The 27,233-nt window shown below is 39.1% G+C and overlaps 2 protein-coding genes across 2 annotated transcripts; one reads left to right on the top strand and one right to left on the bottom strand.

Annotated features, from left to right (window-relative positions):
- Positions 1 to 5,000: 5,000 nt before the first annotated feature.
- On the top strand, positions 5,001 to 14,650 carry grpr (gastrin-releasing peptide receptor). Its single transcript, XM_022208291.2, has 4 exons — positions 5,001 to 6,113; positions 9,488 to 9,839; positions 10,337 to 10,450; positions 11,690 to 14,650. Exons 1-4 carry the CDS (start codon positions 5,740 to 5,742, stop codon positions 11,969 to 11,971), a joined length of 1,122 nt encoding a protein of 373 aa, XP_022063983.1. The 5' UTR covers positions 5,001 to 5,739; the 3' UTR covers positions 11,972 to 14,650.
- Positions 14,651 to 20,337: 5,687 nt separating this feature from the next.
- vegfd (vascular endothelial growth factor D) lies at positions 20,338 to 26,903 on the bottom strand. The gene is made up of 8 exons (XM_022208303.2): positions 25,615 to 26,903; positions 23,564 to 23,780; positions 22,629 to 22,749; positions 21,922 to 21,991; positions 21,661 to 21,788; positions 21,460 to 21,575; positions 20,737 to 20,902; positions 20,338 to 20,624 (listed from the first exon to the last, which is right to left on the bottom strand). The coding sequence occupies exons 1-8, from the start codon at positions 25,726 to 25,728 to the stop codon at positions 20,606 to 20,608; spliced, it is 951 nt and encodes a 316-aa protein (XP_022063995.1). The 5' UTR covers positions 25,729 to 26,903; the 3' UTR covers positions 20,338 to 20,605.
- Positions 26,904 to 27,233: the final 330 nt, after the last annotated feature.

The following is a 27,233-nucleotide window of genomic DNA, read 5'->3' as shown; positions in this document are numbered from 1 at the left end:
GCATCATGCTTGATATTTTCCTGACATTTTATGCGCCAAGCAGAACCTTTTCTTGTTAAATACTTCATTTCCTGTATTGTATTTTCATTAATTGAGGGTATAAAGCTTGGAAAAACAAAAAGATGACATGCAGTGCAGAAGAGTGCGTTTGAATTTAACTCTTCTCGTCTCCGGGTTTCTTTATCCGTCTACTTAACACTATAACCAATTTAATTTCTTGCTTTCCTGTTTTTCCTCACCTTGCCTCCATAGAAGACATCGGACCCCATGACACCTTTTCTCAAATCGCATTAAGTTTCCCTGCAGCTCTTGCACTACCACAGAGATTAACGGGGATTAGAGATGATTTTTCCCCTTAATGGTATATTAGACTATTGACGGTTGCCGTTTCTCTGCTGGTACTTGTGATATCTGTGTTGAATAAACGTTTCAGGGGATCTTTCATCGACCATTTCTCCACTTGAATGCCTGCTGATGGGCTGTTTGTCATCTCAGATACCTGTGAAGTTCCATTATCTTGCGGCGGCTGAAAGTCCATAGAGACAGCGGTTTCAACAGGAACCCGCAGAGTATTTACTAGATGTGGAGCCAGCAGGAGGTAAATACAAACTGCCAGTCTGCAAACGCCACATCTCATATCCTTCACAGGAGCATGACATGACTGATTAATGCGTTTGGACCACATGGGTCACAGTTTTAAAAGGCTGGGTCTGAAGTAAAGTGACGACACATTCAGTGGAGACGCCATCTGGTACCGCTGGGACTAAAACAGATGGAGCATTTGTTGTGCTTCATTTCTGTTGTATCAAGTTTGGTGGAGCTGCAGCTGACAATATATAGATTAGCTTCAATGTGAACAGCATTGATGAAGCTAAGCTACTCTGGCCTGGTGATGGAGTCAACATGTCGCATAGAGGAGTCTCTAATTTTTAAAAGAAGCCGGGCACCAGCAGGGAATAAAGGCAAAACTCCACCTGTCATTTTAGAAAGTTCATGTCATAAACATGTTCGAGGTAAAGCCTGGATAGCTTAGCACCCTTGCAACAAAAACACACAAGTTAAAAGGAAAACGCATCCATCAATTCAGTTTCATTATCTTAAGCTACTCGTATACAAGCCAGATACTCAACACAAACATATCTTTCACAGAATTGCCCAACAAAAACCAAATTCAATGTCAGGGATTATATTTCAACTGAAAAATACTAGTTTATTCTTAGTATCATAATGAAAAAAACTCCTATCCTCCTTAATTTACTACAGCAAGTAAGAAAAAGCCTTCAGATAATTTAAGGTGCAGAAGTGATCATTGGCACTGCATGAGGAAGAATGCATTCTGGGGCGTTGTTGTATATTTAAGGGTTTAAGGAGGGCAAAAGAGGGAAGAAGCAGGAAGAAGTTACCCTAAACTGACTCGAGAAAAAAAATGACAAGCCTGAAAATTGGTTAAAAATAGAGACTTAGCTTAACCAAAGTCCAAAGAACAAACACCACCAGTGTCCGAGCAGGTCAAAGAGGAAGCTGAATGACAAACATGCAGCTCTGCTTCTGGATCAGTTCACAGACAGCAGTTTGGCACCAGCAAGGAAACTTTCACAAATGCAGCTGGCTGCTGGTTTCAAAGTCACACTGTTAACATTTATATTGTCAGAAGCTGAATTAGTCCATCATCACCTCTCACACTGTGTCTAAATTCATCTCCTGCCTTTTTACACCTTTCCTGTGGGTAGGTGTAAAACAGGAAGATATTTTCTCATTATAGCGAAAAAAAGGAAGCTGCTGTATTTCAAAATAGAACGCATTGTTGTTGGTTTGGTCTCACATTTGCAGAGCTGTTCATGACTGAACTTGAAGAAGCTTTTTCTCCAGGTGGAAAAACATGCTCTTGGGTTACTTAATGTACCATTTCAAACAATCAAAGTACTCAAGCTCTATTTGTTGTGAACACATTTAGATACCTTCTGTAAGTGGAGCATTGTTTCTTTTAAGTTCTGCCAATGTTTTCTTTGCTTTACCAGTGCTGGAGTATCTGTTTTCACCAGCTGTGGTCACCTGGTTGACTTCAAGCTAAAGATGGCATCAGGGGAGCAGCAGGCTTTTATACCAGAGCTGACAATCGGACCATACCAAGTGGCTGCCGCTTTAAGGGGTGGACCAGGACTATTTGATTTAAATATTCCTTCATTCATTTGATTTTTGTTGGGCAGTTAGCTATAGTTTGGGTTTATTCATTGGATTAAGTAAACCAGCTGTATTATTTTCTGCCATTTTCTGTAAGTTTTAGGTTGCTTTGTGCTTCACCTGTTGTGTTTATCTGGTTTGATCAGTGCTTTTCAAATCTTTTACAAGCTTGTTTGATTAGTTCAGCTGGTTTGCTGGGTTATTTTGTTCTGTTATTTTGACTTTCTTTATGAGCTGGAATTTAGTGGGTCAGTGTATGTTTGAAGGACTTTGAAGTCCATGGGATATATCTTGGATAGATTTTTATTAAAAGTAAAAAAAATAAATAATGTTTTTATGTTCATTATGATCATGTCTTTACAAATTCCATAATTATTTATTATGAAAACAATCACTTATTAATTAAAAAAAATGACTGGATATCACTAAAATGTCAACTAACCAAAAATCGAAAACAGTAGCAAAAGCATGGCATGAACCAAAGCAAGAAATAAACACAAAAAGGCAAAAAATAAATAAATTAAAGTACAAACCAGAGACAGATGAACGCAGCGAAGAACTCCTGCAGGTGAACAGGAAGTCTAACATGAGACATGCAAATCAGGTAAGAAAGGAGACAAGACTATTTAAACACTCAAACCTGACTGGGAAGACGAGACACAGGTGAAACTAATCAGGGCAATCAAAACGGAAAACCACAAGTAATACGCAAGGAAAGGCAATTTCAAAATAAAACATGAACTGAAAAGCATGAGAACAGAGGCACAGGGAACACTGACAAGGAAAACACAAGAATGTATCACAACACACAACAAACTCAGAAACCATGAAAGTATCAATATTAGCACATTTTTATCTCAGTACAGATTTACAGAATGTGACGCCAAAGCATCTTGAGACAATTTGACTGTAATTGACGCTATATAAATAAAATTGAATCAGCCGTCATCCATGTAGCCAAGCTTTTAATAAACAGGACATTATTCAGAACATGTGTCAGGTAGATCAAACGCTCAGCTTCACAGGTAGAAATTGTGTGACTCGAACTGTGAAGTTGGCTGAAATTTTAGGATAAGTTAAGATACTAAGATCTCTTACAGTAACAGCATGAGTTGGAGTGGTCACTGGAAATCACAATATGGTATATACATATCTAAACTACCAGTCAAAAGTTTGGACACACCCTCTCATTTAATGGTTTTTTTCATTTGTATTATTTTCTGCACAAGGGTTTTCTAATCATCAGTGAGCCTTTCAACAGCATTAGCTAACACAATGTAGCATTAGAACACAGGAGTGATGGTTGCTGGAAATGTTCCTCTGTACCCCTATGGAGATATTCCATTAAAAATCAGCTAGAATAGTCATTTACCACATTAACAATGTCTAGACTGTATTTCTGATTAATTTAATGTCATCTTCATTAGCACAAACTGCTTTTCTTTCAAAAATAAGGGCATTTCGAAGTGACTCCAAACTTTTGTATGATGCTGTATAATCAAATGTATATGGAAGTATGAACACAAGAAGCAGCAAGGGTGTGGTGAACAGTAAGGTGGATTCATGAAGTGTCCACTGAACAATTAACGTTTGTCAATTTTAAATCTTGAGTTCATGATTACGAAAATTAATTACTAACAGGATTGAACGTTTTTAAGTGATAAGTGTGTTTTATGGATTATGAGTTCAGATTGGGGTCCTCAGTCTGTTTGACCAGATGGTTCTGAGTCTATCTGAGGGGAGGGAGGTGAACAGGGGGTGACTGGGGTGAGAGTGGTCTCTCCTGATGTTGATGACTAGTCTGTGGAGTCAGTTTGAGTAGACGTCACTCAGTTTTTGGAGTGGGGAGCCAACAAACCACTGAGCCGTCTTGATGAGGTGCTGGTCCATCTCTTCTGCCGCCGTATAACATGAGTACCAGTAGTTTAGGATCATATTCTTAGCTGGATAAATGTGCCCTCTGCCCACACTATCAGAGGTTGTGTATTTGGATTATAAGAACAAAATCTAGTCTAAATTAACATTCAAGGTGCCTGTGATTAATATTTAGCATCAATAGACAGAGTTTAGACAACCATGTGTGACAGACATCACTTGTGCTGAACCTAGAAGCATTTATCACCTAAATCTGAAGCTTCCCTCAGATTTAGGAGGTTTACAAAAACTTCCAGCTAACTGTTTAGCAATCCAGCTCACAACCTGAATGTTTAGGCTCCCTCTGTTCATTCCAACAGCAACATTTTTGCCTGCAGCAGGGAGCTGTTCTCAGTGAATATTGTCTATAAATCCACTCCACACTACCCGCCGAGCACCAACAGACAAATACAACTGTCCAGCAGCTAATAAGCCAGAGGTTTACCCTGTAAGAGATGTGGATACCAAAAACAAAGCTGAAGAACGTTGGACTTAAGCCTGCCAGGCGCTCTGTAAATGGTGTATGTGTAAATAAGCGCCTGTGTGTCAAATTAAACTGAAAGGTCATGATATGGAAATATGTTCAAAATATTTCAGAGTTTCCCAAGTGGTCAAATAAATCTGTTTGTTCTAATAATAACAACATTAATCCAATAATCTTAAAGCGAAACTCAGCAGAAGCTTCCTCATGTTGTTTTTTAATCTTTAATGAAGATGTTTCAAATACTGCATTTTAAACAAAAGGTCAGAATTTTTAGTAACATGTTGATGACTATAACATTTCACTGTAAAATTACATCATATCTTTTACCGTATTTAATTCTGAAATAAATATACTGTTATAATAATGTTCTTTGTAAGAAAGATTCTGTACATTCTGATTGAAAATTTGTAAATAATTCATTAAATTCTTATTTGACAGATTTTTCCTTGGTAATAAATACAGAAAAGAAACTTGTAAAAACTAAGAAAAAAAATCACGAGGATTGCAACAATAAGAAACAGATCAAATGTGTATAAAACAATCTGTATTTTCGTTGTTTTATGTTGTGTGAGCATAAAATTACACCGTTTTACTGAATTCAAATCAGCTAATGATACCATTCTTTTACCAATAGATGACATGATTTTCACACATTTTACAGTTTTTGAACTTTTCCACCATTTTTGTCTGTTTTTGGCACCCTTTGCTGCCAGATTTTCACAATTTTATATGGAATTTCTTTTTTTTTCCTTTGAGTGCACAGTTAAACATCCTTACAGTTTGACTGAACATTAGAAAAGACAAATGACAGATATTTATTTCAGACAAGTTATTGTCAAAGCCTAAGAAAATTAGTTTTCTATGTTTAATTTTTAGCTCCTTTATGATATTCTCGTGATGTGTATCCTTTTCCTCTCAGATTCAACACCACAGACGCACATATTGATCGTTCTTTCCTGAAGCCTGTTGTGCGCATGGAGCTCCTGCAGCAGATCTCTGGCTCTATGAAGGACGCAGCTCTGAAGTTGGACACTCATATTTCACCGGATGTTTCTCTTTCTTTCTGAAACTCCCAAAGGACCTGCCAGCGACTCTCGGAGTTTAAACATTCATTTTAAAAATATCTCTTGAGAGATCGCCCGTCTTGGCTGCGGGGAGAGATGGAGCATCTGTGCCCAAACGCGTCGCGCAGCGTCACCACTCCTCTCCCCGGCTCGGAGCGCACGATGCGGTTCACCGGCGTGGCCATCGCCTCCGTTTACGGTGTGATCAGCGTGTTGGGGCTCGTGGGCAACATCACGTTAATCAAGACGTTTTGCTCCTCCAAGTCCATCCGCAATGTGCCCAATCTCTTCATGACCAGCCTGGCGCTCGGGGACGTCCTGCTGCTGCTGACCTGCGCTCCGGTGGACGCCAGCCGCTACCTGTCAGAGGAGTGGCTATTCGGCCGGCTGGGCTGTAAAGTCATCCCCTTCATCCAGCTCACCTCTGTTGGGGTGTCCGTGTTCACGCTCACTGCCCTCTCTGCTGACAGGTAGGTACGGCTCACTGACCTCCAGGAGAACTTAAAGGATGTTTATATGGCAGCCAGATAATCCAGATATACGTTTATTGCGTTTCTAAAGCTGTGCCACATGTCCAAAGTGAGCAAATATTTAACTTTGTATTGATCAGTGGAATATTACGCAGCACAGAGCTGCTCCTCTTCAAATCTGTTGCCACGTTTAAGACGATGAATGTGATCAATCAGGTGCAGAATCAATCGATAATCAGCTGTTGTCAATTCACGATTTGATATTTGCTTTGAAAAAAAGTTATTTAAATACTTGTTCCACCACTTAATTAAATGCCCAATTACAGGATAAACATTCTAATATACTGATTCAGATCAACCTTCTAGATACAAACACTATTTTGACAGGTTAAGGTGACATTATGGTGTTGGTAATTGCATCAACTCAGTATTTTGTGTATTTTAAACTCAAAGTTCTTCATGAAATGAATTTCAAGTTATAATATTTTAACGAAATTGACTTGATAGCTGGATTTTTCTTCACCTTGAGTACAGAAGTTCACTCCCATGTGTGTTAAACATACCAAGATCAAATCAAACAGCAATGAATTTGGAAATATTTTCAATTGTGATGTGACCATTAGTGTTTTGCAGTGAAATTTGGCCACCCATCCTTCAGTTCAGCAAACTAGGGGATGAAAATGATGGAAAATGTGGCAAATCTGCTCAGCTAAGGCCTTTTGTGTTTATATTTGATAGAAATTTGTGTTGTTTTTTTCTTTCAAGTTTGAGATATTGTGTTAAAATACACAATTGCACCCCAAAAAGTGAAGAAGAGTATATTACCAAAACATTTTTAGGTTGAATTCTGCTTTTAAAAGCAACATTAACAAAAACTTGAAAAGACCAAAAACTACTGAAGAAAAATTGTAGCAATTTAATTTTTAAAACGTTTGTCAATTTTAAATCTTGAGTTCATGATTGCGAAAATTAATTACTGACAGGATGTCTTTAAAAAAACACAGAAAAACTTATTGGAACAACTACATTTTTATGAATAATCAGCTTTAAGAAGTGTTTATGCTGCAGCTCTTTAAGTGGAAATGCTAATTCTGCTAACTGAGTGTCAGTTGTTGGTTGGAGATAATTTCAGTTGAAGTTGATAAAGCAAAATGGTTGCACTGATATGAAAATACTGCAAAGTTCTAGTAATTTTTTCAGAGAGTTTGTTTTAGTTTCTCTTAAAGTCAGTGTTATGTTCAGTAATGACCTTCTGATGTTGCATTGAGAATGTTTTTGTAATCAGTTGTGTAATATTGTGGGAATGTTTTATAATGTGTTACAACATTCTCTGAATAGTGCAGGACAAATTGTCTTCCTTTATTATCGATCACAGTGCAGGAAGCTTTTATGAAAACACACCGTAATACTAGGGCTCGATAAAATCTTCAAAGCAGTTTTTTTGAATTTCGGTTAGAGAAAATGGAACATAAACAGCCTCTGAATGTTGCAGTGAAACAGTTAAAATGTTATATCAGATTATATATACTTAAAGTGTCCTTTTAAACATTTAGATTAAAACATTTCCTTTAAACATTATTAGAACTTACTAATCAGTACTGGGTCAATATATAATTGCGGGACTTTTTGTATCATAGTCGACATTTTTGCTGTTTTTAGGCCTAAAATCAACATGGCCGCCTACAACCAAACACCACATGGCATTTTTAGAGAAAGATTCTTCTTCTAATTATGTGATGATTGGCATATGGTTTATCTTTCTGTCTGTCTGTCTTTTTGTGTGCAAGATTCTTCAAAAACGAAACAACAGATTTGGATGAAATTTTCCATAAAGGTCAGAAAAGACACAAGGACCAAGTGATTAGATTTTGGCAGTGATGCCGCTTATAGTCTGGATCCATGGATTTGTTAAGGATTTCTGTATCATTGCAAGATTGGTGCAGCATGGCATCACTGTAACCATGACAACAAGTGAATACTAAGTCAGCTGCCTGCTGATGATCACATGATTGCAATCCTACTGGAAATCCACCGCTGTGGACTTATCCATCAGAAATCATACAACGACTGAGCAGCCTTGGCAGAGCACTGCGTGCTCTCACTGCTTTGTTTTTTGTTCTAAATGTAGCCAACCCATTTCTGGTTTTGTTAATATTTACTTAGCCAGCTTTTTGACTGCATCACATCACAGGAAACACATTCAACCTAAATGAGACTGGTCATATAAGTTTGGCATCAGTGTAGAAACAGAGAGGAAATAAGGAAGAAAAAGAATAAGAGTAGATGTGAAATGCAAACAATCCTGAAGTGCAATGAATAAAAAACTTGAGAGGTGAGGGAGAATAACCATGAACGACTTTGAAAACCAAACGTACAACATGTTTTCACAATTAACATCCATGTTTATCCAATATGCACCACAGTGGTGATACTGTTCTGTCTTCTTATCCAAAGTTCTAATGGCTTGTTTATATAAAGAGGTTTCAAAGTTGTTCTGTTGGCTTCTGACCAGCATGAGATACAATATATGAAATGTGACAGAACGCAAGGGGGAAAAAAAAGGTTTTTGCACCTTCAAAAGCAAGAGAGTTTCTGAAAAATACCTCTCCAGGAAGTGTGTTAATTCCAGATCACATGACCTGCTCCACATGATGTCATTTCCTCCTGAAGAAAAGACTGGCAAGACTCCAAGGCTTTCTGAGTTATTTGAAATGAAATCCAGGTGTGGATTTATCGCATGTCTACAGGTTTACCACAATATCTTTATAAATAACTTTCAATTTCAGTTTTACTCAATTGTATATATAATATTTTAGAAGACTCTTTCTGTAAAAATGCCATGTGGTGTTTCGTTATAGACGGCCGTGTTGATTTCAGACCTGAAAACAGCAAAAATGTGAACTATGATACCTCTCAACTATGTTCGAAAAAGTTTTGTGATTTTATATTGACCCAAGTAACCTCAGCATGTTTTTGGACTGTGGAAGGAAGCCAGAGAACCTGAAGAAAACTTACACATGCACAGGGAGAACTTGCAAACTCCATGCAGGAAGATCCCAGGACACAAACCAGGGATCTTCTAGCTGCCAGACAACGGTGCTAACCACCGAGCTACTGTGTCTTAGTACGTCAACACATCTTATAAAAAAAAACAAAGTTTGCAACTTAAGATATTTTTTATCTTGCAACCACATATTTAATGAAGTGGTGGTAAAGGTCCTGAGTTACTTTTTACAGTTTGTTCTTATTTTCAACTTTGCAGTTTCCCCCAACCCTACAGAGCTTCACAGCCTTTTCCAACAGATTATTTCGGTTTTGCTGCTTGCAACATCACTGCTTTCCTCTGAGAGCCACCGAGTCTGTTTATCCATCAGGTACAGAGCCATCGTGAAACCCCTGGACATCCAAACATCCACCACCACTGCCAGCATCATCCTGAAGGCAGCACTCATCTGGATCTTCTCCCTGATCCTGGCCATCCCCGAGGCCGTGTTCTCTGACCTGCACACCTTCAACATCACCTCCACCAACGAGAGTTTCATCACATGCGCTCCTTACCCTCTGGCTGGGGAACTGCACCCTCAGATCCACTCCATGGTCTCCTTCCTCGTCTTCTACGTCATCCCCCTGCTCATCATATCGGTGTACTACGGCTTCATCGCCCGGAGCCTGATGAGCAGCGCCTCCAACCTGCCAGTGGAGGGAAACCTGCATGCAAGAAGACAGGCCAGTGATAAAACCAAGTTTATCAGAGCTGGAAAATCATTTGTGACGTATTAAGTTCATACCAAGAGCTAACCTTTAAAAACAGCTGGCATGTTTTGTTTATTTAGTTACACGATATTTAGTTTTATTTACACCAAACTTTGAATACCAGCTGGTTTAAAGCCTTCAAAATGCTACAAGGAGTCAATTCCTGCTGCTAAAATGCTGCCAAACAAGTCTAATTTAAATATACAGATATGATATACACTAAGTAAATGCTAGAATTAACCAATTTAATGTCCATCAAGTTTTTAGGCTTTTAAAATTTAGCACATTCTCGAATTAAAATGATCAAATTCTGAGAAATAATTGCCTGTTCTGAGTGACTTCGACTGTAGCAACAACTGAGGCTGCTAGTTACGTTCTTTTGGTTAATTCTGCACGCAAATTAATGGAAAAAATGTTTTATTGGTTCATATAATTTCTCTTTCATTCAGCAGTATGGCATTTTTTTCCAGGTGGAATCAAGAAAGCGTTTGGCCAAAACAGTGCTGGTGTTCGTTGTTCTCTTTGCAGTGTGCTGGCTACCGAGTCACATCATCTACTTATACCGCTCCTACCACTACTCCCAGGTAGACTAAAAGCGCTTTTTCACATTTCTAATCGAGCATGCATTTGATTCAGTCCATATGCAAATCTGAATGTGGTTGTTTTTCAAGAACATTCTGTTGTATATATCTGTAGAGTTAATACAGATCATCTATAAGGCTTCATTTAGTGTACTTCATTGCTTCCTGCTGCCATCTGCTGTATAGTTCTCACTTGTGTTCTGCAAAGTTCAGAGGAATAAAATGTACAAAAAACATTTCCAGTTTCCAGGTAACGTGGCTAAAACATGTTGATTAATTTAATTAATTGGAAATAGATAGTAGAGCAGACTAATTTATAGTCGTTTCAGAGCAGGGGTGCCAAACATGCGGCACGCGGGCCAAAACCGGCCCTCCAGAGGGTCCAATCCGGCCCACAGGACAACTCTGTGAAATGTAAAAATTACAGAGGAGACATTAACTGCAAACTGTAGATTTGTAAAACTAGAAAATTTAAATAATTTCTAGACCATGACAAGTTGTGTTGATCATAAAGTAAAATACTAGCTGAGCTCATTGTTCTATTGTTGTTTTGTATCTCGTTTTTTTGTCAGACTTTTATCGTTTGTGTCACATTTTTGTCCTTTTTGTCTCGATTGTTTGCATTTTTGTCACTTTGTAACTTCTTTGCCTCTTTTTCATTTTGTTTTGTGTCGTTTGTCTCATTTTGTGTCTCATTCTTGTAATATTTTATTTTGTTTGTTGTCTTTTTTTGTCTGACTTTTGTTGTTTTGATCACACAATAAAATACGATATCATTCAGTTCCAGATAGCTGTAACTAAATGTTGTGTGTCTTTGTAGACACACTGTGATCTGTAAGTTGTACATGATAAACTGAGGCTGAATGTTGTTGAAACTGAACTTATTTTTCTTAAGAAATTTCAGGTTGTTCATGGTGTTTTGTAAAAAGATATTTCCTAAAATATGAACATTTTACTTTTTTTTTGCAGTAAGACAAAGGAAAAATTTGGAATTGTGGTTATTTATAGGTTATTATGTGGTCCCTTAACTAAGATGAGTGTGAAACCTCTGTTTTAGTGTCAAAGTAAGATATTGACAGGAAAAAATGGCCACAATCACAAACAATTACAGTAATTCAGATTCAGTTTGTATTTATATTATATTTGTTGGCATACCCAGTGCATGCATGCTCAGATTTCTATGTCCCCCCACTTTATAAACCATCCCCCCCCCAACTCTCTTCCCTCCGTCTCGTCTTCCAGGTGGACACCTCGCTGGCTCATTTGGTGTGCAGCATCTTAGCTCGTATCTTGGCCTTCACCAACTCCTGCCTCAACCCGTTCGCGCTTTACCTGCTGAGCAAGACCTTCAAGAAGCAGTTTAATCAACAGCTGTGTTGCTGCCGCCGTTTGCTCTCCAAACACTCCTCACAGAGCCCGATACATTTCACCACACGCGTGACTTCAGTCCGCAGCACGCATCACTCTGTGGCCAGTCTGACCGTGATAAACGGCAGGCAGCTCAGTCAGAAGGACTGTGTGTGAAAGAGAGGAAAGTTACACAGCGTTTCTCTATGTGAACCGATAAGACAATAGCACTTCTAGAAAATTCATTATTGACCATTTAATCTATTGATCCTGTGCTGTGGTTTGAGTTTTAAATACTGAGTCTCAGTTTTTAGTTGTAAAGTAGTAGTGTTTGTAAAATATCAGCTTTTTAAAATTCAGAATAAACAGAGTTCTCTTCGTAGTATGTCTGCTGTCAAGTGAGTGGCCTTGTGTAGCTTTAAATTAATGGATTTAACATGTATACGAGTCATTCCAACTCAAATTAGCAAATTTTCAGAACAGTTCCTGCTCAGCTGTCTCCAATTTGCCAGAATTTTTTTCAGCATAAATTATGGATACTTAAAACATTATTTGTAGTTTTTTTTTTTTTTACATGCAACTACACACATTTCAGAAAAGATCACTAGTTGCCTTCTGCATAGTATTTTTTTGTATTTGTTAATGTGTGTTTTATGATCAACTTACTCATAATTACTGACTATTTGATCCACAGTTGAAACCAGAAGTTTACATTTTTTTCCTCACTGACATAAATCAGACTAAACTTTTCCTGTTTTTGGTCAGTTAGGATTACCAAAATTATTTTTATTTGCCGGAATAATGACAGAGAGAATTTTTAGAGGATTATGTATTGCTTTCTTCAAAGTCAGAAATTTACATACATTTCCTTAGAATTTGGTAGTGTTGCATTTAAACTTTATGACTTGGGTCAAATGTTTTGGGTATCCTTCCACAAGCTTCTGACAACAGTTTGCTGGGATTTTGGCTCATTTCACCTGAATTTTCTACGGGAATGAGATCAGGGCTTTGCGATGGCCTCTCCAAAACATTGACTTTGCTGTCCGTAACCCAGTTTGTCACTTATTCAGCAGTATGCTTCGGGTCATTGTCCATTTAGAAGACCCATTTGTGCCCAAGCTTTGACTTCCTGGTTGATGTCTTGAGATGTTGCTTCAGTATTCCCACATAATGTTCTTTCCTCATAATGCCAGCTATTTTGTGAAGTGCACCAGTCAAAACACCCCCACAACATGATGCTGCCACCGCCGTGCTTCACAGTTAGGATGGTGTACTCAGGCTACCGATTGTCACTATGGCCAAACAGTTCAATTCTAGTTTCAGAATCACAGGACATGTCTCCAGAAATGAAGGTCTTTTTCCTTGTGTGCATTTTGCAAACTGCAGTCTGGCTTTTTAATGTTACTTTAGGGGTAATGGCTTCATCTTTGCCAAGTAGCCTTTTAGCCCATGTTGGTCCAGGACTTCTTTCCCTGTGGATAATGACAGTCTCTTGCCAGCTTCAAGGTCTTTTGCTTTTGTTCTGGGGGTTGATAAGCACATTTCACACCAAAACACGTTCATCTCTGAGACACAGAACCCACCTCCTTCCTGACTAGTGTGATGGCTGGACATTCCCATGGTGTTAATACTTACAGTATAACTGTTTGAACAGATGAACGTGGAACCTTCAGGCTTCTGGAAAGTACCTAAGGATAAATCAGACTTGTGGAAGTCCACAACTGTCTTCCTGATATCTTTTCTGATTTCTTTAGACATTCCCATGATCTCACACAAAGAAGCAGTGTGTTAGAGCATGTCTTAAAATGCATCCACAGATGTGCTTTCATTTAAGTCAAATGTCATCAGTTAACCAATCAAAAGCTGTCACAGCCATGACATCATCATCTGGGCCTTCCCAAACAGTTTGAAACCGTAGTAATCTTAGTGTATGTAAGCTTCTGACTTTGAAGAAAGTCTCATTATTCTAGCATCCAGCAAATACAAACTATTTTGGTAATCCTAGCTGATCTAAAACAGGAAAAATGTAGTCTGATTTAATGCCAGACAATGAGGGGGAAAAAAGGATTGTGTGTCTTTTTATACAGTGTGTATAAACTTAGAATATTTCAGATTCTGAATCAATTTTCGTGACAAAAAATGTGAAAATGTGAGGCTTTCCTTAAAAATACAGCAACAATGTAAGAGGGCGGATGAGTAACTTCTTTAAAAAAAAAAAAAAGTATCTCGGTAAAATATTTAATTTTATAGATGCCATTTTAAAGATCATAGTCTATGATTGAGAAAAAAAGTCAAGCAAGTTAAAGACAATCGAGCAGAAGGCTCCTGATCACCTGAGATGAAATAACTCTTAGCTGAACACTCCTCAGTCACAAACTGTAACATCCTTTCTGATTTCAGGTGTCAGATCAAATATGTCTTCTGCTACAATTTTACAAAAAGATAACTCTGATAAATGTGCTATAAAATGTGGTGTTTTCATGTCAGTGGATAATCTGATGAATACTGATGTGTAATGTTCTGTCTGTCGCTTACGTTTATAATATTTCTAAAAATCGTGAAAACTGTGAAACTTAACCTTCAGAGCATCTATTTTAAGTGTTATTTGTTACAGAATGCTTATTATGTTGTGTATTACTTGTACAAGCTGTAAAAAGTAAATAGTGACTGTAAATGTGTTTCAAATCGCATTCGTATTTTGGTAATAAACTGTAATGTGTGCATATTTTTGCAATTTACATACATTTTTGAAGGGAAATTAAATGGACACAATTCAAACTGTAGCTTTAACGCTTTGAACTGTGCGGAGAAAAAATATTCAAACATAACTCAATAAAAAATACAGTGTGTACTGAATCACTGTTTATAATATATTGCGTAGAAAAAGTGGAATCTCATATTTCTCCTTTGGGTCTGTTTAGTGTCTAAGTGCGGTGGAAGGTGTATATACATATTTCTGTCCTGCTGTGTTCACTGGATGCGATTATTCTGCTCTGTCACATGCTAGACTTACAGACAACGTATCATACCGCAGTGTCCTAATTTGGTGCTTTTCAAAGGCAGAGGATCATGCCCAGGTGGTGGTGTGTGGGTGCATAATTCAGTCTGGATAGAGTTTGTTTAATTGTGCTGCGACCGCCTTGCCAAATTTCTGTCCTGCACAGCCTCAAACACCTACTTAACATGTCATATTTAGAGTCAGGTCCCTTCTTTAGAAAGTCGGGAATGTAAATAAAGATTTGGTCTTATCTTTTTCAGTTAAGGCATGAAAGTATCTCAAATTCAGATTAATAAAAGCACATTAGTGCATGTTTGAAATTCTTTTCCTGTCCTGCAGGAAAGTGTTGGGGTTGTGAAAAAGTCTTAAGGAGATTGAGGGAACTCAACACAAACCCTGTAGGACAACTTCTCTCACAGTCCCGCAGGTTTCCTTCTCTTAACAAAATCAACAGCAAAAATCCACTCAAGACGTATTTTATGACTTGACTTTGCACAGTGATCTCATGCTTTTCCCTTCAGACCGTGAACTTCAGCATGCCGAGTGTGAAACAACTGGGATAAGAGTCAACCAGTCCAAAAAATCTGAGACCCTGTTTACCTGCTGGAAACTTGCTTCTTCTGGGCTGGGGGTTAGTTGTTGTCTCAATCGAAGGAGTATTTCGGGATCTTATTCACAAACGGCAGAAAAACAGAGCCTGAGATGGACAGACAGAGCGGGGCAGTGTCAGCAGTGTCGTGGGGTTTGTGAAGATAGAGTTGAGCCAGAAGGAGGAAGGAAGAAGGATTTGGATTTAGGTTCCAACCCACATCTATGGTCATGAGCTCTAGAAAGTGTTTGAAAACGGCTGCGGACATAAGAGGCCGAAATTAATTTCGTCTGTAGGGTAGTTGGGGTCAGTTTCAGAGATAAGGGGAGGAGCTCATCAGTAGAGTCACGCCTCCTCCATGTCAAAAGGAGCCAGTTGAGGTGGTTTGCATCTGATGATAATGCCTCATTACCTTCCTTCAGAGGTTTTCCAGAGTGTCTTAACAGGTAGAAGACCCCAGAGTGGAGACCCAGAACTCACTGGAGGGATTGTCTAGCTTATATGGCCTTGGAATGCCTTTACATCTCTAAGAGAAATTAGAAAATGCTTCACATTCTCTAGACCTGCAGCCACCATAACCTAACCCCAGATAAGAAAAAGGACGGATGGGATTCACACTTATTGAATGATGTCAAGTTATTATCTCCTTTAACCTGCCTGAACCTGCTTTTTGAATCATGCTCAAAGGTTTTCCTTACAAGTGCTGCTCTAAGACCATAGTTTCAGCAGGACGAAACTGTTCTTTGTACTGTGTGGGTTTGGGGTGGGGGGGTGGAAAGGGTAGAAGGTGAGGCATCATTTTTGTTTTTAATCTGTAAAGCACTTTGTATTGCAATTTCTTGTATAAAAAGTGCTATATAAATAAATAAAGTATAAAGAAATTAGCTGAGCGGAAGCACTGAGCCTCCTGAAGCCTCACACTCTAAAGGTCAGTCTTTGTGTAGGCGTTGTACCTGTTCACTGAGAAAATCTATTGATCTATTTGTGTTACACTTATCTGCTGGCTTTTCTGAGTTATCAGAGAACATCAGGGGACTGAAATGTCATCATGTTTGTCCATGAAAAATGTGTCATTTTAGATAGAATTTGTAATTAGTGACTTGGGGGTCTTTTTGCAGCTTCTGCTGTTTCTGTAGCAGAGTGAGCTTTGTCTTTGCTCCTGCACGTTACAATTTCCAGTGAATAATTTGTGGAGACATGGTTTGGAAAGCAAAACATACAGTCAAAGACAATAATTACTTAAGCATTTAACACATTTGATACCGTTTTTTTTTCCATTCAAGCATGCCACAAAGCCACTGAATAAACTTAAATACAGATAGATTTTTAAATGTGTCAAACTATTATTTAGATAATCACAGTTTGCTTTTATGAATACGTTTTTTATGAGGAGGGGAGTTTTATTTAACAGCAACAGTGTATTTCTTAAATGCTGCAAAGAAGGTTAAAATTGTGCCGCAGCAAAGAGGTGATGATAACATTATGAAACCTGCAGGATGTGGCAATTATACACTTGGTCACCTTGAAAACTTAACAAGAAGTCAGTGTCTTTGAGACAATGTGTGAAAATCCTCTCAGTTAATTTAGTTGGAATGAGTGTGTTATGCAGCACACATCTACTGTCCGAGTTCTGTTCAAAACACAACAGAGAGGATTCAAAAGTAAAGAGTTGCATTTACCTGCACAAAGCAGATTCACGGTTACATCAATGACTGAGGCAGAATCCAAAGAAAATTCAACTTTAAAAAAAATATTCAAGAACAGGAAGAGAGGGCTGGAAGCACAGGCACAAAGACAGTCTGATTGATGAGCTGAGTATATGCTGTAGGGGCTGATTAACAGAGTAGAAACAGGTGATCCAGCAGGTGGTAACGACTGCTCTGAAGACACATGAAAGTGGATCATGAGGAATCAAAGCCAGCAAGAACGAATTACTGAAGCTGTTGGGACAAGTTCACTTACTTGATTTTCTTACCAACCAGAAAGTCCTGACCTCAACCACACCTAACACCTTCAAAAGCATCAAAACTTTAACCTGAGAGTCTCGTTGACCAATCAGAGGCCTTCACTGGCTTCAGTAGGCTACCAACAATGATGCCTCTCTTCTTCAGTATAATGAAGGAATAACTGGACCTTGAAGTATAAACATGTGAAACATCCTGTTAGCAATGGTAGCACAACTTTGGCCACGTTGATTTTTGCACAAAACTGCCTCATGTAAACAAATCACAAATCAAGAAGTCTGTTTCAAGCCGTCTACACGTCGGCTCATCAAGCAGAGTGTAAACAGGTGATGCAGCAGGTGGTGATGGCTGCTCTGAAGAGACATGAAAGAGGATCATTAAGGACACAGAACCAGCCTGAACCAAAACGTGTGCTTTTACATTCAGTTATGTGCTGTTATGTGCTATTTCTCGCCTTGGAGCTGCAGTTTCCAGTTGGCTGCCTGATAAACTCTTAGTGATGGCAAGACTTCAGGAAGTCAAACAAATGTCCTGTACAATGTCCCCTGTAAAAGAACAATACGTCCTTCGTAAATATAAATCTTTTTGTACAGATTAAACAAAACAGTGCAGAATTCTGTAAGTTCACATCTAAATGTAAATGCAGCAAGTTTTCTAAAAGCTCCATTTTCATCCATCCATTCTCTATACACCGCTTTATCCTCACTAGGGTCACGGGGGGTGCTGGAGTCTATCCCAGCTGACTCGGGTGAAGGCAGGGGACACCCTGGACAGGTCACCAGTCTGTCACAGGGCTACATACATAGACGAACAATCACACTCACATTCACACCTACGGGCAATTTAGAGTAGTCAATTAACCTCAGCATATTTTTTGGACTGTGGGAGGAAGCCGGAGTGCCCGGAGAAAACCCACGCATGCACAGGGAGAACATGCAAACTCCATGCAGAAAGATCCCAGGCCCAGGCCGGGATTTGACCCAGGATCTTCTTGCTGCAAGGCAAAAGTGCTAACCACTACTCCACTGTGCAGTCCGCTCCATTTTCAGTGACTTAAAATTATATTTGTGTGGAAAGCCCAAAACACAGAGAAAAAGCAGTGTTTTCAATGATTATATAGTAAATATTTCTCCAGTTGTTCAAAGGCAAAGAGAGAAAACCAACTTACTTCTAAGGCTAAGTGTAGATTAGCAGCTGCATTTTAACATCATTTTGTCTAAGGTGATGCTCAATAGTACATTGTTTTAAACATGTAGGAAACTAATACAAACACTTTTGTAATGTTTTTTGTAAATACCAGGAACCTTTTTCCTTAACTGTTAAAATATCTATCTATCTATCTATCTATCTATCTATCTATCTATCTATTATCCATCCATCTAATTGACTGTTGCTTGCATTACATTAACAGATTTATAGATTTCCTGATCTTATACTTTTCTGTTGGTTTCTCTGCTCACTTTTTCCTTTCTTCAAAATTAAATGTAACCAAATGTACACCAAACATTAATTTAGTGCATTAAATGGGGAAGCTGTAGACTCATGGATAGGGTTTTTATCATTTTTAACAATGCAAAAAAACAGTACGATGCTTTAACACCAAGTAAAATTGGGCAACAGAAAAAAATAGGAGTACACAAACACTGCAGCAAGGTGGAGACAAAACTCTGTGTAACTTCAAATCTGTCAGCGGTTGACACTTTTAATTCTGACCCAAAGACATGGTGGGACTGTTGAGAGAGCAAAACGACCACAGGAGAGTGCGTCACAACCACAAGCGCTTTCATGAATGAATCCACTGCAAACCTGAGGGACGGTGATGTTGAAACACCGTGTTCTCTTTCCTTTTATGATGCTGGTACAATCAATTCTGATGCTGCAAAAGGAGAAAGGATATATACAAGACGCTGCCCTGTTTGCCCGTTACACATTAGCAGCAGTGAAAATGGGCACAACAGACTGGAAATCAATACAGTCATCTAGCTGTGACAGTAATTGAGCATGTTTTACGGGACGCTGCATTTACAGACCGCTCTGTTTGTGTTGGATGTGTTTAAACTTTGCCAGAGAAGAGAGATGCTGTTTCACCTTGATGCTCAAAAACGTAAACATGTATCAAACACAAAATGCATAGAGATATTCATTTATAGCTTCCCAACCAGAATTTGACAAAATAATGTCTTAAACACGAAGTGGACTACAGCAGATCTCATGCTAGTTAAACTGCTGCTTATATAGCACCTACAAAAAGTGCTTTATGTCCTACAATATACAGTCTGTTTACAACTAATGTGCAGATCTTAAATGCCAAAGTTAAAACCGATCACCACAAGTCAATCTAAGTTGACAGCAAATAAAAAAATGCAGAATACTTGTTAAAAACTATATTATCTACCATTTTGTAGATGAGTCTTTGGAAGTAGTTACAGCTTTGAATGTGTATGTGGACAGGTCTCTAACAGCAACACGTTATTTTCGTCCTTTCTTTGCAAACCTTATCACACTGACAGGCCGCACAGAAATCCAGAATTTATAGCCTTTTTCGAGTCCAGCCACATATTTTAGTTGAGCTGAAAGAAGTATTTCTTGCGATTTAGGATCTTTATTCTGTGGGATCAATCACCAAAAAACTCCCCTTCAAATTCCATTTCCAAGACGCTGTGTAAAGATAGAATCAAAACAAGGATCAAATTAATGGTGTTCCAAAATAAATTTTTTTGAAGCAACAGGATTTAACTTTCTGGGTTTTATGGGCTTTATAACTCAAGTTTTATGACAGATATCATTAACTCATAATGATTAAGGATGCAGCAAGTATTTGATTTTTTTCCCCCAATAGTTTTTAATAATTTTGTGTCCTCTGAAGACAAGCTCAGCATGTAGGTGCAGTTCTCTAGTCTACTATTTTAATACTGAAGGAAAGTAGTGCATGGGAAGTGAACAGTGAGAAGTCCATCAAAAGTGAAACGACAATTCATACATTCACGGCAAGTTCAAAATATAAAAATAATCTTTTAATATAAACTACAAGTTCAGTGCACAAAGAACAAATGTACAAAATCATAAACTTGACACATTTGATTGAGACATAAGTAAGCATGTTAAAAAAAATCAATTAACATGGTCATGTGAGTTAATGTCATCATAATTAGTTAAAGTGATCAGCATAAATAGGACTGTAAATAAATTATGAGCCTTTTTTCTCTGCCTCCAAACATCCCGGTGAGCAGGTTGTCGTAATTTAGAACCCCAGTGGACTTCTACTTGGGCCGTCTGCACCTGTGAACAAGAGAAACAGAAAATAATTTAGAACCCAGCTGAGCTCAGACGGTGTCGATGTTGAATTTGAAGAACGTGTCATTATTGAAACAACAGATATCTGAGTCCCTACGTGCATGAGGCTTGGTCAAAGTGTTGATGTCTGTGGGCACAGATGGAGGAGTTGAGTTGACAGCGATGGATCTGTCTTTGCTGGAGGGTTGGTTCAGGTTTAGGAAGACAGTCACAGCGCTCCACGTCGATCTCACAGTCCGGCATCCATGAACTGAGCGGGAGCTCTAAGGAAGACGTGATAATGATGCATTTTAGGTCACAAAGACAGAGTGTAAGAAATGGGTTTCCATCAGATTAGCTGAATCTGTGGGTCAGGGGGTCCTCGGTTTACGACGTCCTCGACCAACGGCATTTTGTTGTTACGTCAGAACTGGCTACATGGAACTAGTTGGCAAGCAGAGCTGACGAATACGTCGTTGTGCGGTGCTGTAAGACGGCTTTGTTTACATTCGTCAGTTGTACGGCACCTTGAATTGTGCTACATTCACTAACTTTTTGCCCTTCATTATGGCTTTCAAGCATAAGTCAGACTGTGAATGTTCCTAACATGACTTTTCCAAAGAACTTTACGATATGATGCACGTAACGGCTTTGTTTACATTTTCACCGGAGTTCTGACTTATGGCAAAAATGGAAGGAAAGGAACTCCGGCGTAAGTCGAAGACCTTCTGTACTGTCAGTTTGCCATCACCTTATGAGTATTCGTGCAATCTCCCTAACAGTTGCTTTTAACCACAGATGTGAGGCTAAAAATGCAGCTTAAGAAGAAGTATCCACACACCCAGAGCACTGGAAGGGAAAGGTATGCATCTGTCACTTGAACAATCCCAAATCGATCCACTGGCACAAAGTCTCCTGGAGTCCTCGAGCTCCGACAGCTGGTCCATCAGAGAGCAGCTGCCGACAAAAATGGATTAAAGCAGAGCAATGAAAAGGTCGAACCAAACTCTGAGAAATGAGGAATAACCGACCGAGGACTCACCCACTGCCCCTGTGAGGTTGAGCATTACGTCTTATTATCGCAGGCTCCATGCACCTGCACTCTGTGTGGTTTGCTATTTTTATGAGCACCGGTTCTGGTACAAATTTGAATGGAATCACACTGAGGACCTAAAACACAAAATGACACACAGATGTAAATGTTTGCCAGATGAAAACGAGCACTGCTGAAAGTCTCAAACACTCAAGGAAAGGCTAAATGTTAAAGGATTTTCTATTCATCATGTGCAATGTGCTCACTCACGGTTTTATTGACATACACAGTAGTTGTGTTTCTGCAGGTGACACCTTCTTGGTTGCAGCAGCCACTGCACCTGTCAGTAGGAAAACAAATGCACATCTGGGTAAAGTGAGCTGCATAGCAAGAAATGTACAGGTTTCACTGAAAGACAAATACAGGAAGTTTCCTTTATTTTTTTTTTTTTTTTTTTTACAAAAGATTATCCTTTGTCAGTGGTCTGATTTAAGAGGATGAAACATCTGTAATGTTACTTATAGACACAACAATGCCTTGAACATCCATGTAAAATGTACATTACTCAACTCCAAACAACTACTGAATCCCAATTTATACCAACCACACACATTTGATCAAAATTACAATAGGCTGTGGTCAAAATGTGTTATTTTCTTGTTTTCATTCAGCTTCAGTGACATAGCTGAGATGTGCGCGATTCCTACAAAATCATCCCAAAAACACATTTCTGTTTGAAATGTTCTGAATGTGCAGGAAGTTTTTAACATGAGCAGAAATCTTCCTGAAGCACACATAAACTTCAGGGGTTTATAAATGAATGAAAATGACAATATTCAAAATTCAATCAAAACCAACCCTGATAAATCATTCGATAGTATTTATGTTGCCATTCTGAGCATTAGAGAAGTTGTATTAATTTGCTTTGAGCCTGTTGAAGTGTTAAAGTTCTGGATCTGGTTTCATGTCAAACAAACCTGTGGACGGACACACAGGGAGGCTTGAAGAACATGGAGGGCTCGGTGCCCAGCTCCTTGGCCACATCGACACACGTCTCCCTGGGCATACACTGGGTCCGCTGCCACTCTTCATCTATAGCTAAATAAGGGAAAAAAAAAAACAATGTTCACAAACACATCAAACACACATAGACACACGCTCGCATATGGGTCAAGATAACTTTTGAAGTCCATGGGATATATTTGCATAATTTTTTATTAAAAGTAAAAAAAAACAACAATGTTTTTTTATGTTCATTGTGATCGTGTCTTTACAAATTCCAGAATTATTTATTATGGAAACAATCACTTATTAATAAAAAATGACTGGATATCACTAAAATGTCAACTAAATAACCATCTCAATTTAATAACAACCATCATCTAATCAGCTAAACAATAATAAAATGAGCTGATTCAAAGACTGTTTTGATTGGGTTCTTTTTGTTAAGTTGAGATAGTCATGACAGATATTCCTTTTTTGCCAATATATCAAATTTTATATGAAAAATAACATATTGTATCTGTGTCCGAGAAATCACTTTCAACTAAGTTACCCGTTACAGAAACACCTCTCCAGGAAGTGTGTCAATTCCAGATCACATGACCTGCTCCACATGATGTCATTTCCTCCTGAAGAAAAGACTGGAAGACTCCAAGGCTTTCTGACTTATTTAATATAAAGTAGTCAACAGGTTTACTACAATATCTTTAGAAATAACATTCAATTTCAACTTTACTGAATTGTATATATAATATTTAGAAGAATCTTTCTCTAAAATGCCAAGTGGTGTTTGGTTATAGGCGGCCATGTTGATTTTAGGTCGGAAAACAGCAAAAATGTCAACTCTAATTCATAAAGTCCCACGATTACATATTGACCCTTTTAACATGTACTGTGTGTTTTGTCCAACCTTTCAGTATCTCCAGGCTGTAGGATTCGGCAGCGTAGCGTGTCGAGCGGTGGGAGCCCACTGATGGTGGAGATGAGAGGTTTTCCGTCTGGGTGTCCGGCTGCTGAAATCTCAGACGACATTTCCACAACTTCCAGTCGGGAAAATCTGCCAGCCTCAGCAGCTCGTCCAGGCTGGAGGAGGACCGCACCTTCCTCTCCCACTGCTTCCTGACATGCTGGAATCACAGTCAGCCTCACATTATCAGAAATACAAAAAATGGTGATCTCATTCTATTTGAAGGGGAGAGACATTTTGCATTCATTTAAATTACTGGAGACACTGTAATGATTCTATTGAAAGCAATGTATGAGTGCAGTTAGATGTTTTGATGTCAAATACGGGTTCTCATTTGGTAACCTGAGTTAAAATAACCAAATACCTTTTGAAAGAAATGTATAATGGTATAGCTATCACCCAGATTTGCCTTCATTCATCGGCAATTCAAAAAAGAAAACAACATAATTCTGACTTTTGTTCTGAAAAAGTTCTAGCCAAAAGAGGAATTTTCAGGGGGGATTTCAAATTAAAAAAAACATCACAGTCCATCAAATCTGACTTCAATTTCTGAAGTGGGTGAAGGTATAAATGCATTTATGGCTGCTATGTATATATATATACCACAGCTGTACATGATGCATCATTTTCTGCTCAACATGTGTCTGAATCTGAATGAGGTTTGCTGGTGTGTGTAGAGAATCCGTGCACTTTGCCTGATGACACACACTCATTAGCCAGCGTGAGATTATTAACAGCTGCAGAAGCAAATTTTGTCCATCGTCCTCAGCGTGCTTTCATACCATCCTGTCTTTGGAAATGACTCCTAGTGAAGCCTCATGGCCCTGCTTCCAGAGCACGTGCCTTTTTACTCATTAAAACTCATGCAGCTTAATATAAAAATAAGGGCTTCAGCCAATTTGGCCACCAGTGTGCACTTTTGAGGAGAAGCAACAGTGTCGTCTACTTAAAACCTCGTGCACTGAACAGTATGTGCACATGTGCATGAACACACAGCTTGAAGTGAGGTATCAGATTGTCCTTGGCGCCTCACATACAGAGTGGAGGAGCTGTGAATCAGGACTGGGAGAGAACCATAAAACCACATCATGCTACCACAGAAGGGCAACATTCTCATGATGACATAAAGCAGAACAAAATGGAAGCAGAAAGAATCAGAGGTGCAAGGATTGTATAAGACCGGTTATGAAATGCAGTCCAAAAGGTCACTTACGTTTATCCTTTCTGCCCGTCTCTCTTTCCCCAGATCCAAAGAGATGTTCAATGTGGAATATTTTAATTGTTTTGTTTTTGTTTTGAAATGTTAATGGACTTTAAAGTGTCTGGGACGTGAGGAGGAGACAGGAGGGGAGTGGAGCTAAAAATTTAGGACTTCCCTGTCTCATTTTGGAGACTGGAAAGCCGAAGGCCGATACCAAATGGTAGGTCTACGACTGGGGTGGAGGCACGGCAGAAAAGACAGTCATGAAGTTCGCTTTTCTTTCCTCCGGACAACTGTAACCATCTGAGACCCTCTGATGTGAGGGTGGGGCAGGTTTGCTGCTGCTTCCACTTAAACCAGAGAAACAACAAACAAAAAAATAGGGAGATTTCCCTGCTGCAAATTCTGCCAGATAGACCCTCTAATGAGAAACAGAGGGAGGCTGCCTGAGAGAGGTAGAAATGCTGGGAGTTCAACTGGAGAGAATGACAGCTAAAGAAAACGGATTAAGACACGAGAAACGGAGTGAAATAGTAGGACTGGAGTGACTGAATTTTTCTCTTTTACATATGCAAGTGCACATGACTGCTGGCCAGTGAATGCACGTGCTGCAAATGATATGAGAAAATGAGCAAAAGAAGATTAAAATGAGAGGCTTAATTAATTAAATGAATCAAAGCTCTTCTTAATGTTAAGAAAATTTAAATATGTCCTTTGAGTTGAGCTAAAAAAGGAGTGAATTCCAGGAGGATTCTTACATTATTTAAGTTGTAAAACTTCGTGCCACACTTACCCGGCTTCCTCCATCCCTGTGCATGCTGAGGCCCACATTTATCCAGCTGAGCTCCACCACCAGAGTCACCAAGCAGGAGATCCTGCACAGCGTCCGTCTCATCTTCATCATCATCCACTCGACTCCGCTTGCCGTCTCTGAGAATCAGGATGAACTTTTCCTCTTTTTACTGGCAGAAGGCACTTGGCCGCCTCTCTGACTCCCAGACCAGCTGAGTCTCTCGGACCACACACACTGCCGGTCCTCTCAGTTGCAGGTCTGTGCAATACAAACTCTCCACCTTCCAGCTGCACAGTAGAGTGTGTTAGAGAGCCAGACGTAACCTGTCACAGCGACCCAGATGCCCACCAGCCAAATGGACGAAGGGCTTTAAAACCTCGTACTGCTTTGATGCAGAACCTGAGGTGTCCGGTTCATTAATGAGGCTGCAAGAACGTCAGAAACCGAAGGTCACTTTGGAAAAAGAAACATAAAAGTCAGGACTCTTTTGAAGACTTATCTCTCTTTCGACCAAATGGATTCGAGGCCTGTGAGATGTTTCAGGGCTTCTAGCTGGATGATCTCAGCAAACTCGTCTGGCTTCCCTAAATGTCTAATTTCAGCAGTTACTCTACATTTATATCCCCATTGACAATCTTCATTAGTCTTGATCCCACAAGGGTTTTTCCTTGTAAAAAGGCCTTTAAAAGCAGCTACACAGTTACTTCCTCTAAGATCCGAGCTAATTCTGCTTCAAAAAAAAGCTATGTGAGGCTTGGATGTCTGACTTGTCTGACCTTGTGTTTCTTCCACTGCTGCTGGTCCTGCCGCCTTTTATATTTGCTCGTGTTCCCCGTTTTCCCTTTTTAATGTCCGTCCGTCAAGTGATCAAGTCCCCTGCCAGTTAAATCCCCTAACAGTGTCCTTTCTTCTGGAGTTGCCAAACCGCACACAGCCGAAGAGTAGTAACATGTGTTTTAAATGTGATCCAGACCTCCGTAACGTGTGAAGGGAAATAAGATGCCAGCACCACCCCGTCCCACAGACACCACACCCACTCTCAGGCCCATTTGACTCAGGATGTAAATCTGCTAGAAACATACACAGAGGAGGAAATATGAACAGGCGTCACAATTTCTATGCAAATCTATTCTGTTGGTTGGGAAACAAAGCTTAGGTACAGAGAACAGGTGGGACATTCATTTAAAAGAGGCAGCGCAAACCGAGTGTTGGTGTTTTTTGAAGAATTGTCTTATATGTTGGTTGAGAACAGACATATCAGAAGCACATTTGACTGTGAGGCAAAGTTACGCTGCTACTTCAACAAGAACAGGAAAAATACCACGAGCAAATCTGAAGAAACAATGCAGTGATGCTTATTGATTCTAATTGACACTTTAATTTCAGTCAATGCATTTTCAATCAGTATCAGAAATAACTCTTGGGTCAATGTATAATTGTGGGATTTCTGTAACATAGTTGACATTTTTGCTGTTTTCAGGCCTAAAATCAACATGGCCGCCTATAACCAAACACCACATGGCATTTTTACAGAAAGATTCTTCTAAATATTACACTATTGAGTAAAATTGAAAGTTATTTATAAGGATGTTGTAGTAAACCTGTTGACTACTTTATAT

This window comes from Acanthochromis polyacanthus, chromosome 2 (assembly GCF_021347895.1).
Source record: "Acanthochromis polyacanthus isolate Apoly-LR-REF ecotype Palm Island chromosome 2, KAUST_Apoly_ChrSc, whole genome shotgun sequence".
NCBI lineage: Eukaryota > Metazoa > Chordata > Actinopteri > Pomacentridae > Acanthochromis > Acanthochromis polyacanthus.
The sequence above is the reverse complement of the archived record's forward strand: the minus strand, read 5'-3'. Positions and strand labels throughout refer to the sequence as shown.

What these genes read in the sequence shown, in the direction of transcription:
- grpr (XM_022208291.2), top strand. Translation starts at nt 5,740, where the DNA reads ATGGAGCATCTGTGCCCAAACGCGTCGCGCAGCGTCACCACTCCTCTC. An exon ending in ACCTGCATGCAAGAAGACAG is followed by an intron (nt 9,840 to 10,336) that starts GCCAGTGATAAA and finishes ATTTTTTTCCAG; the next exon opens with GTGGAATCAAGAAAGCGTTT. An exon ending in GCTCCTACCACTACTCCCAG is followed by an intron (nt 10,451 to 11,689) that starts GTAGACTAAAAG and finishes CTCGTCTTCCAG; the next exon opens with GTGGACACCTCGCTGGCTCA.
- vegfd (XM_022208303.2), bottom strand. Translation starts at nt 25,728, where the DNA reads ATGATGATGAAGATGAGACGGACGCTGTGCAGGATCTCCTGCTTGGTG. An exon ending in ACAGGGATGGAGGAAGCCGG is followed by an intron (nt 23,781 to 25,614) that starts GTAAGTGTGGCA and finishes CTGTGATTCCAG; the next exon opens with CATGTCAGGAAGCAGTGGGA. An exon ending in TTTCCCTTCCAGTGCTCTGG is followed by an intron (nt 20,903 to 21,459) that starts GTGTGTGGATAC and finishes CGTCTTCCTTAG; the next exon opens with AGCTCCCGCTCAGTTCATGG.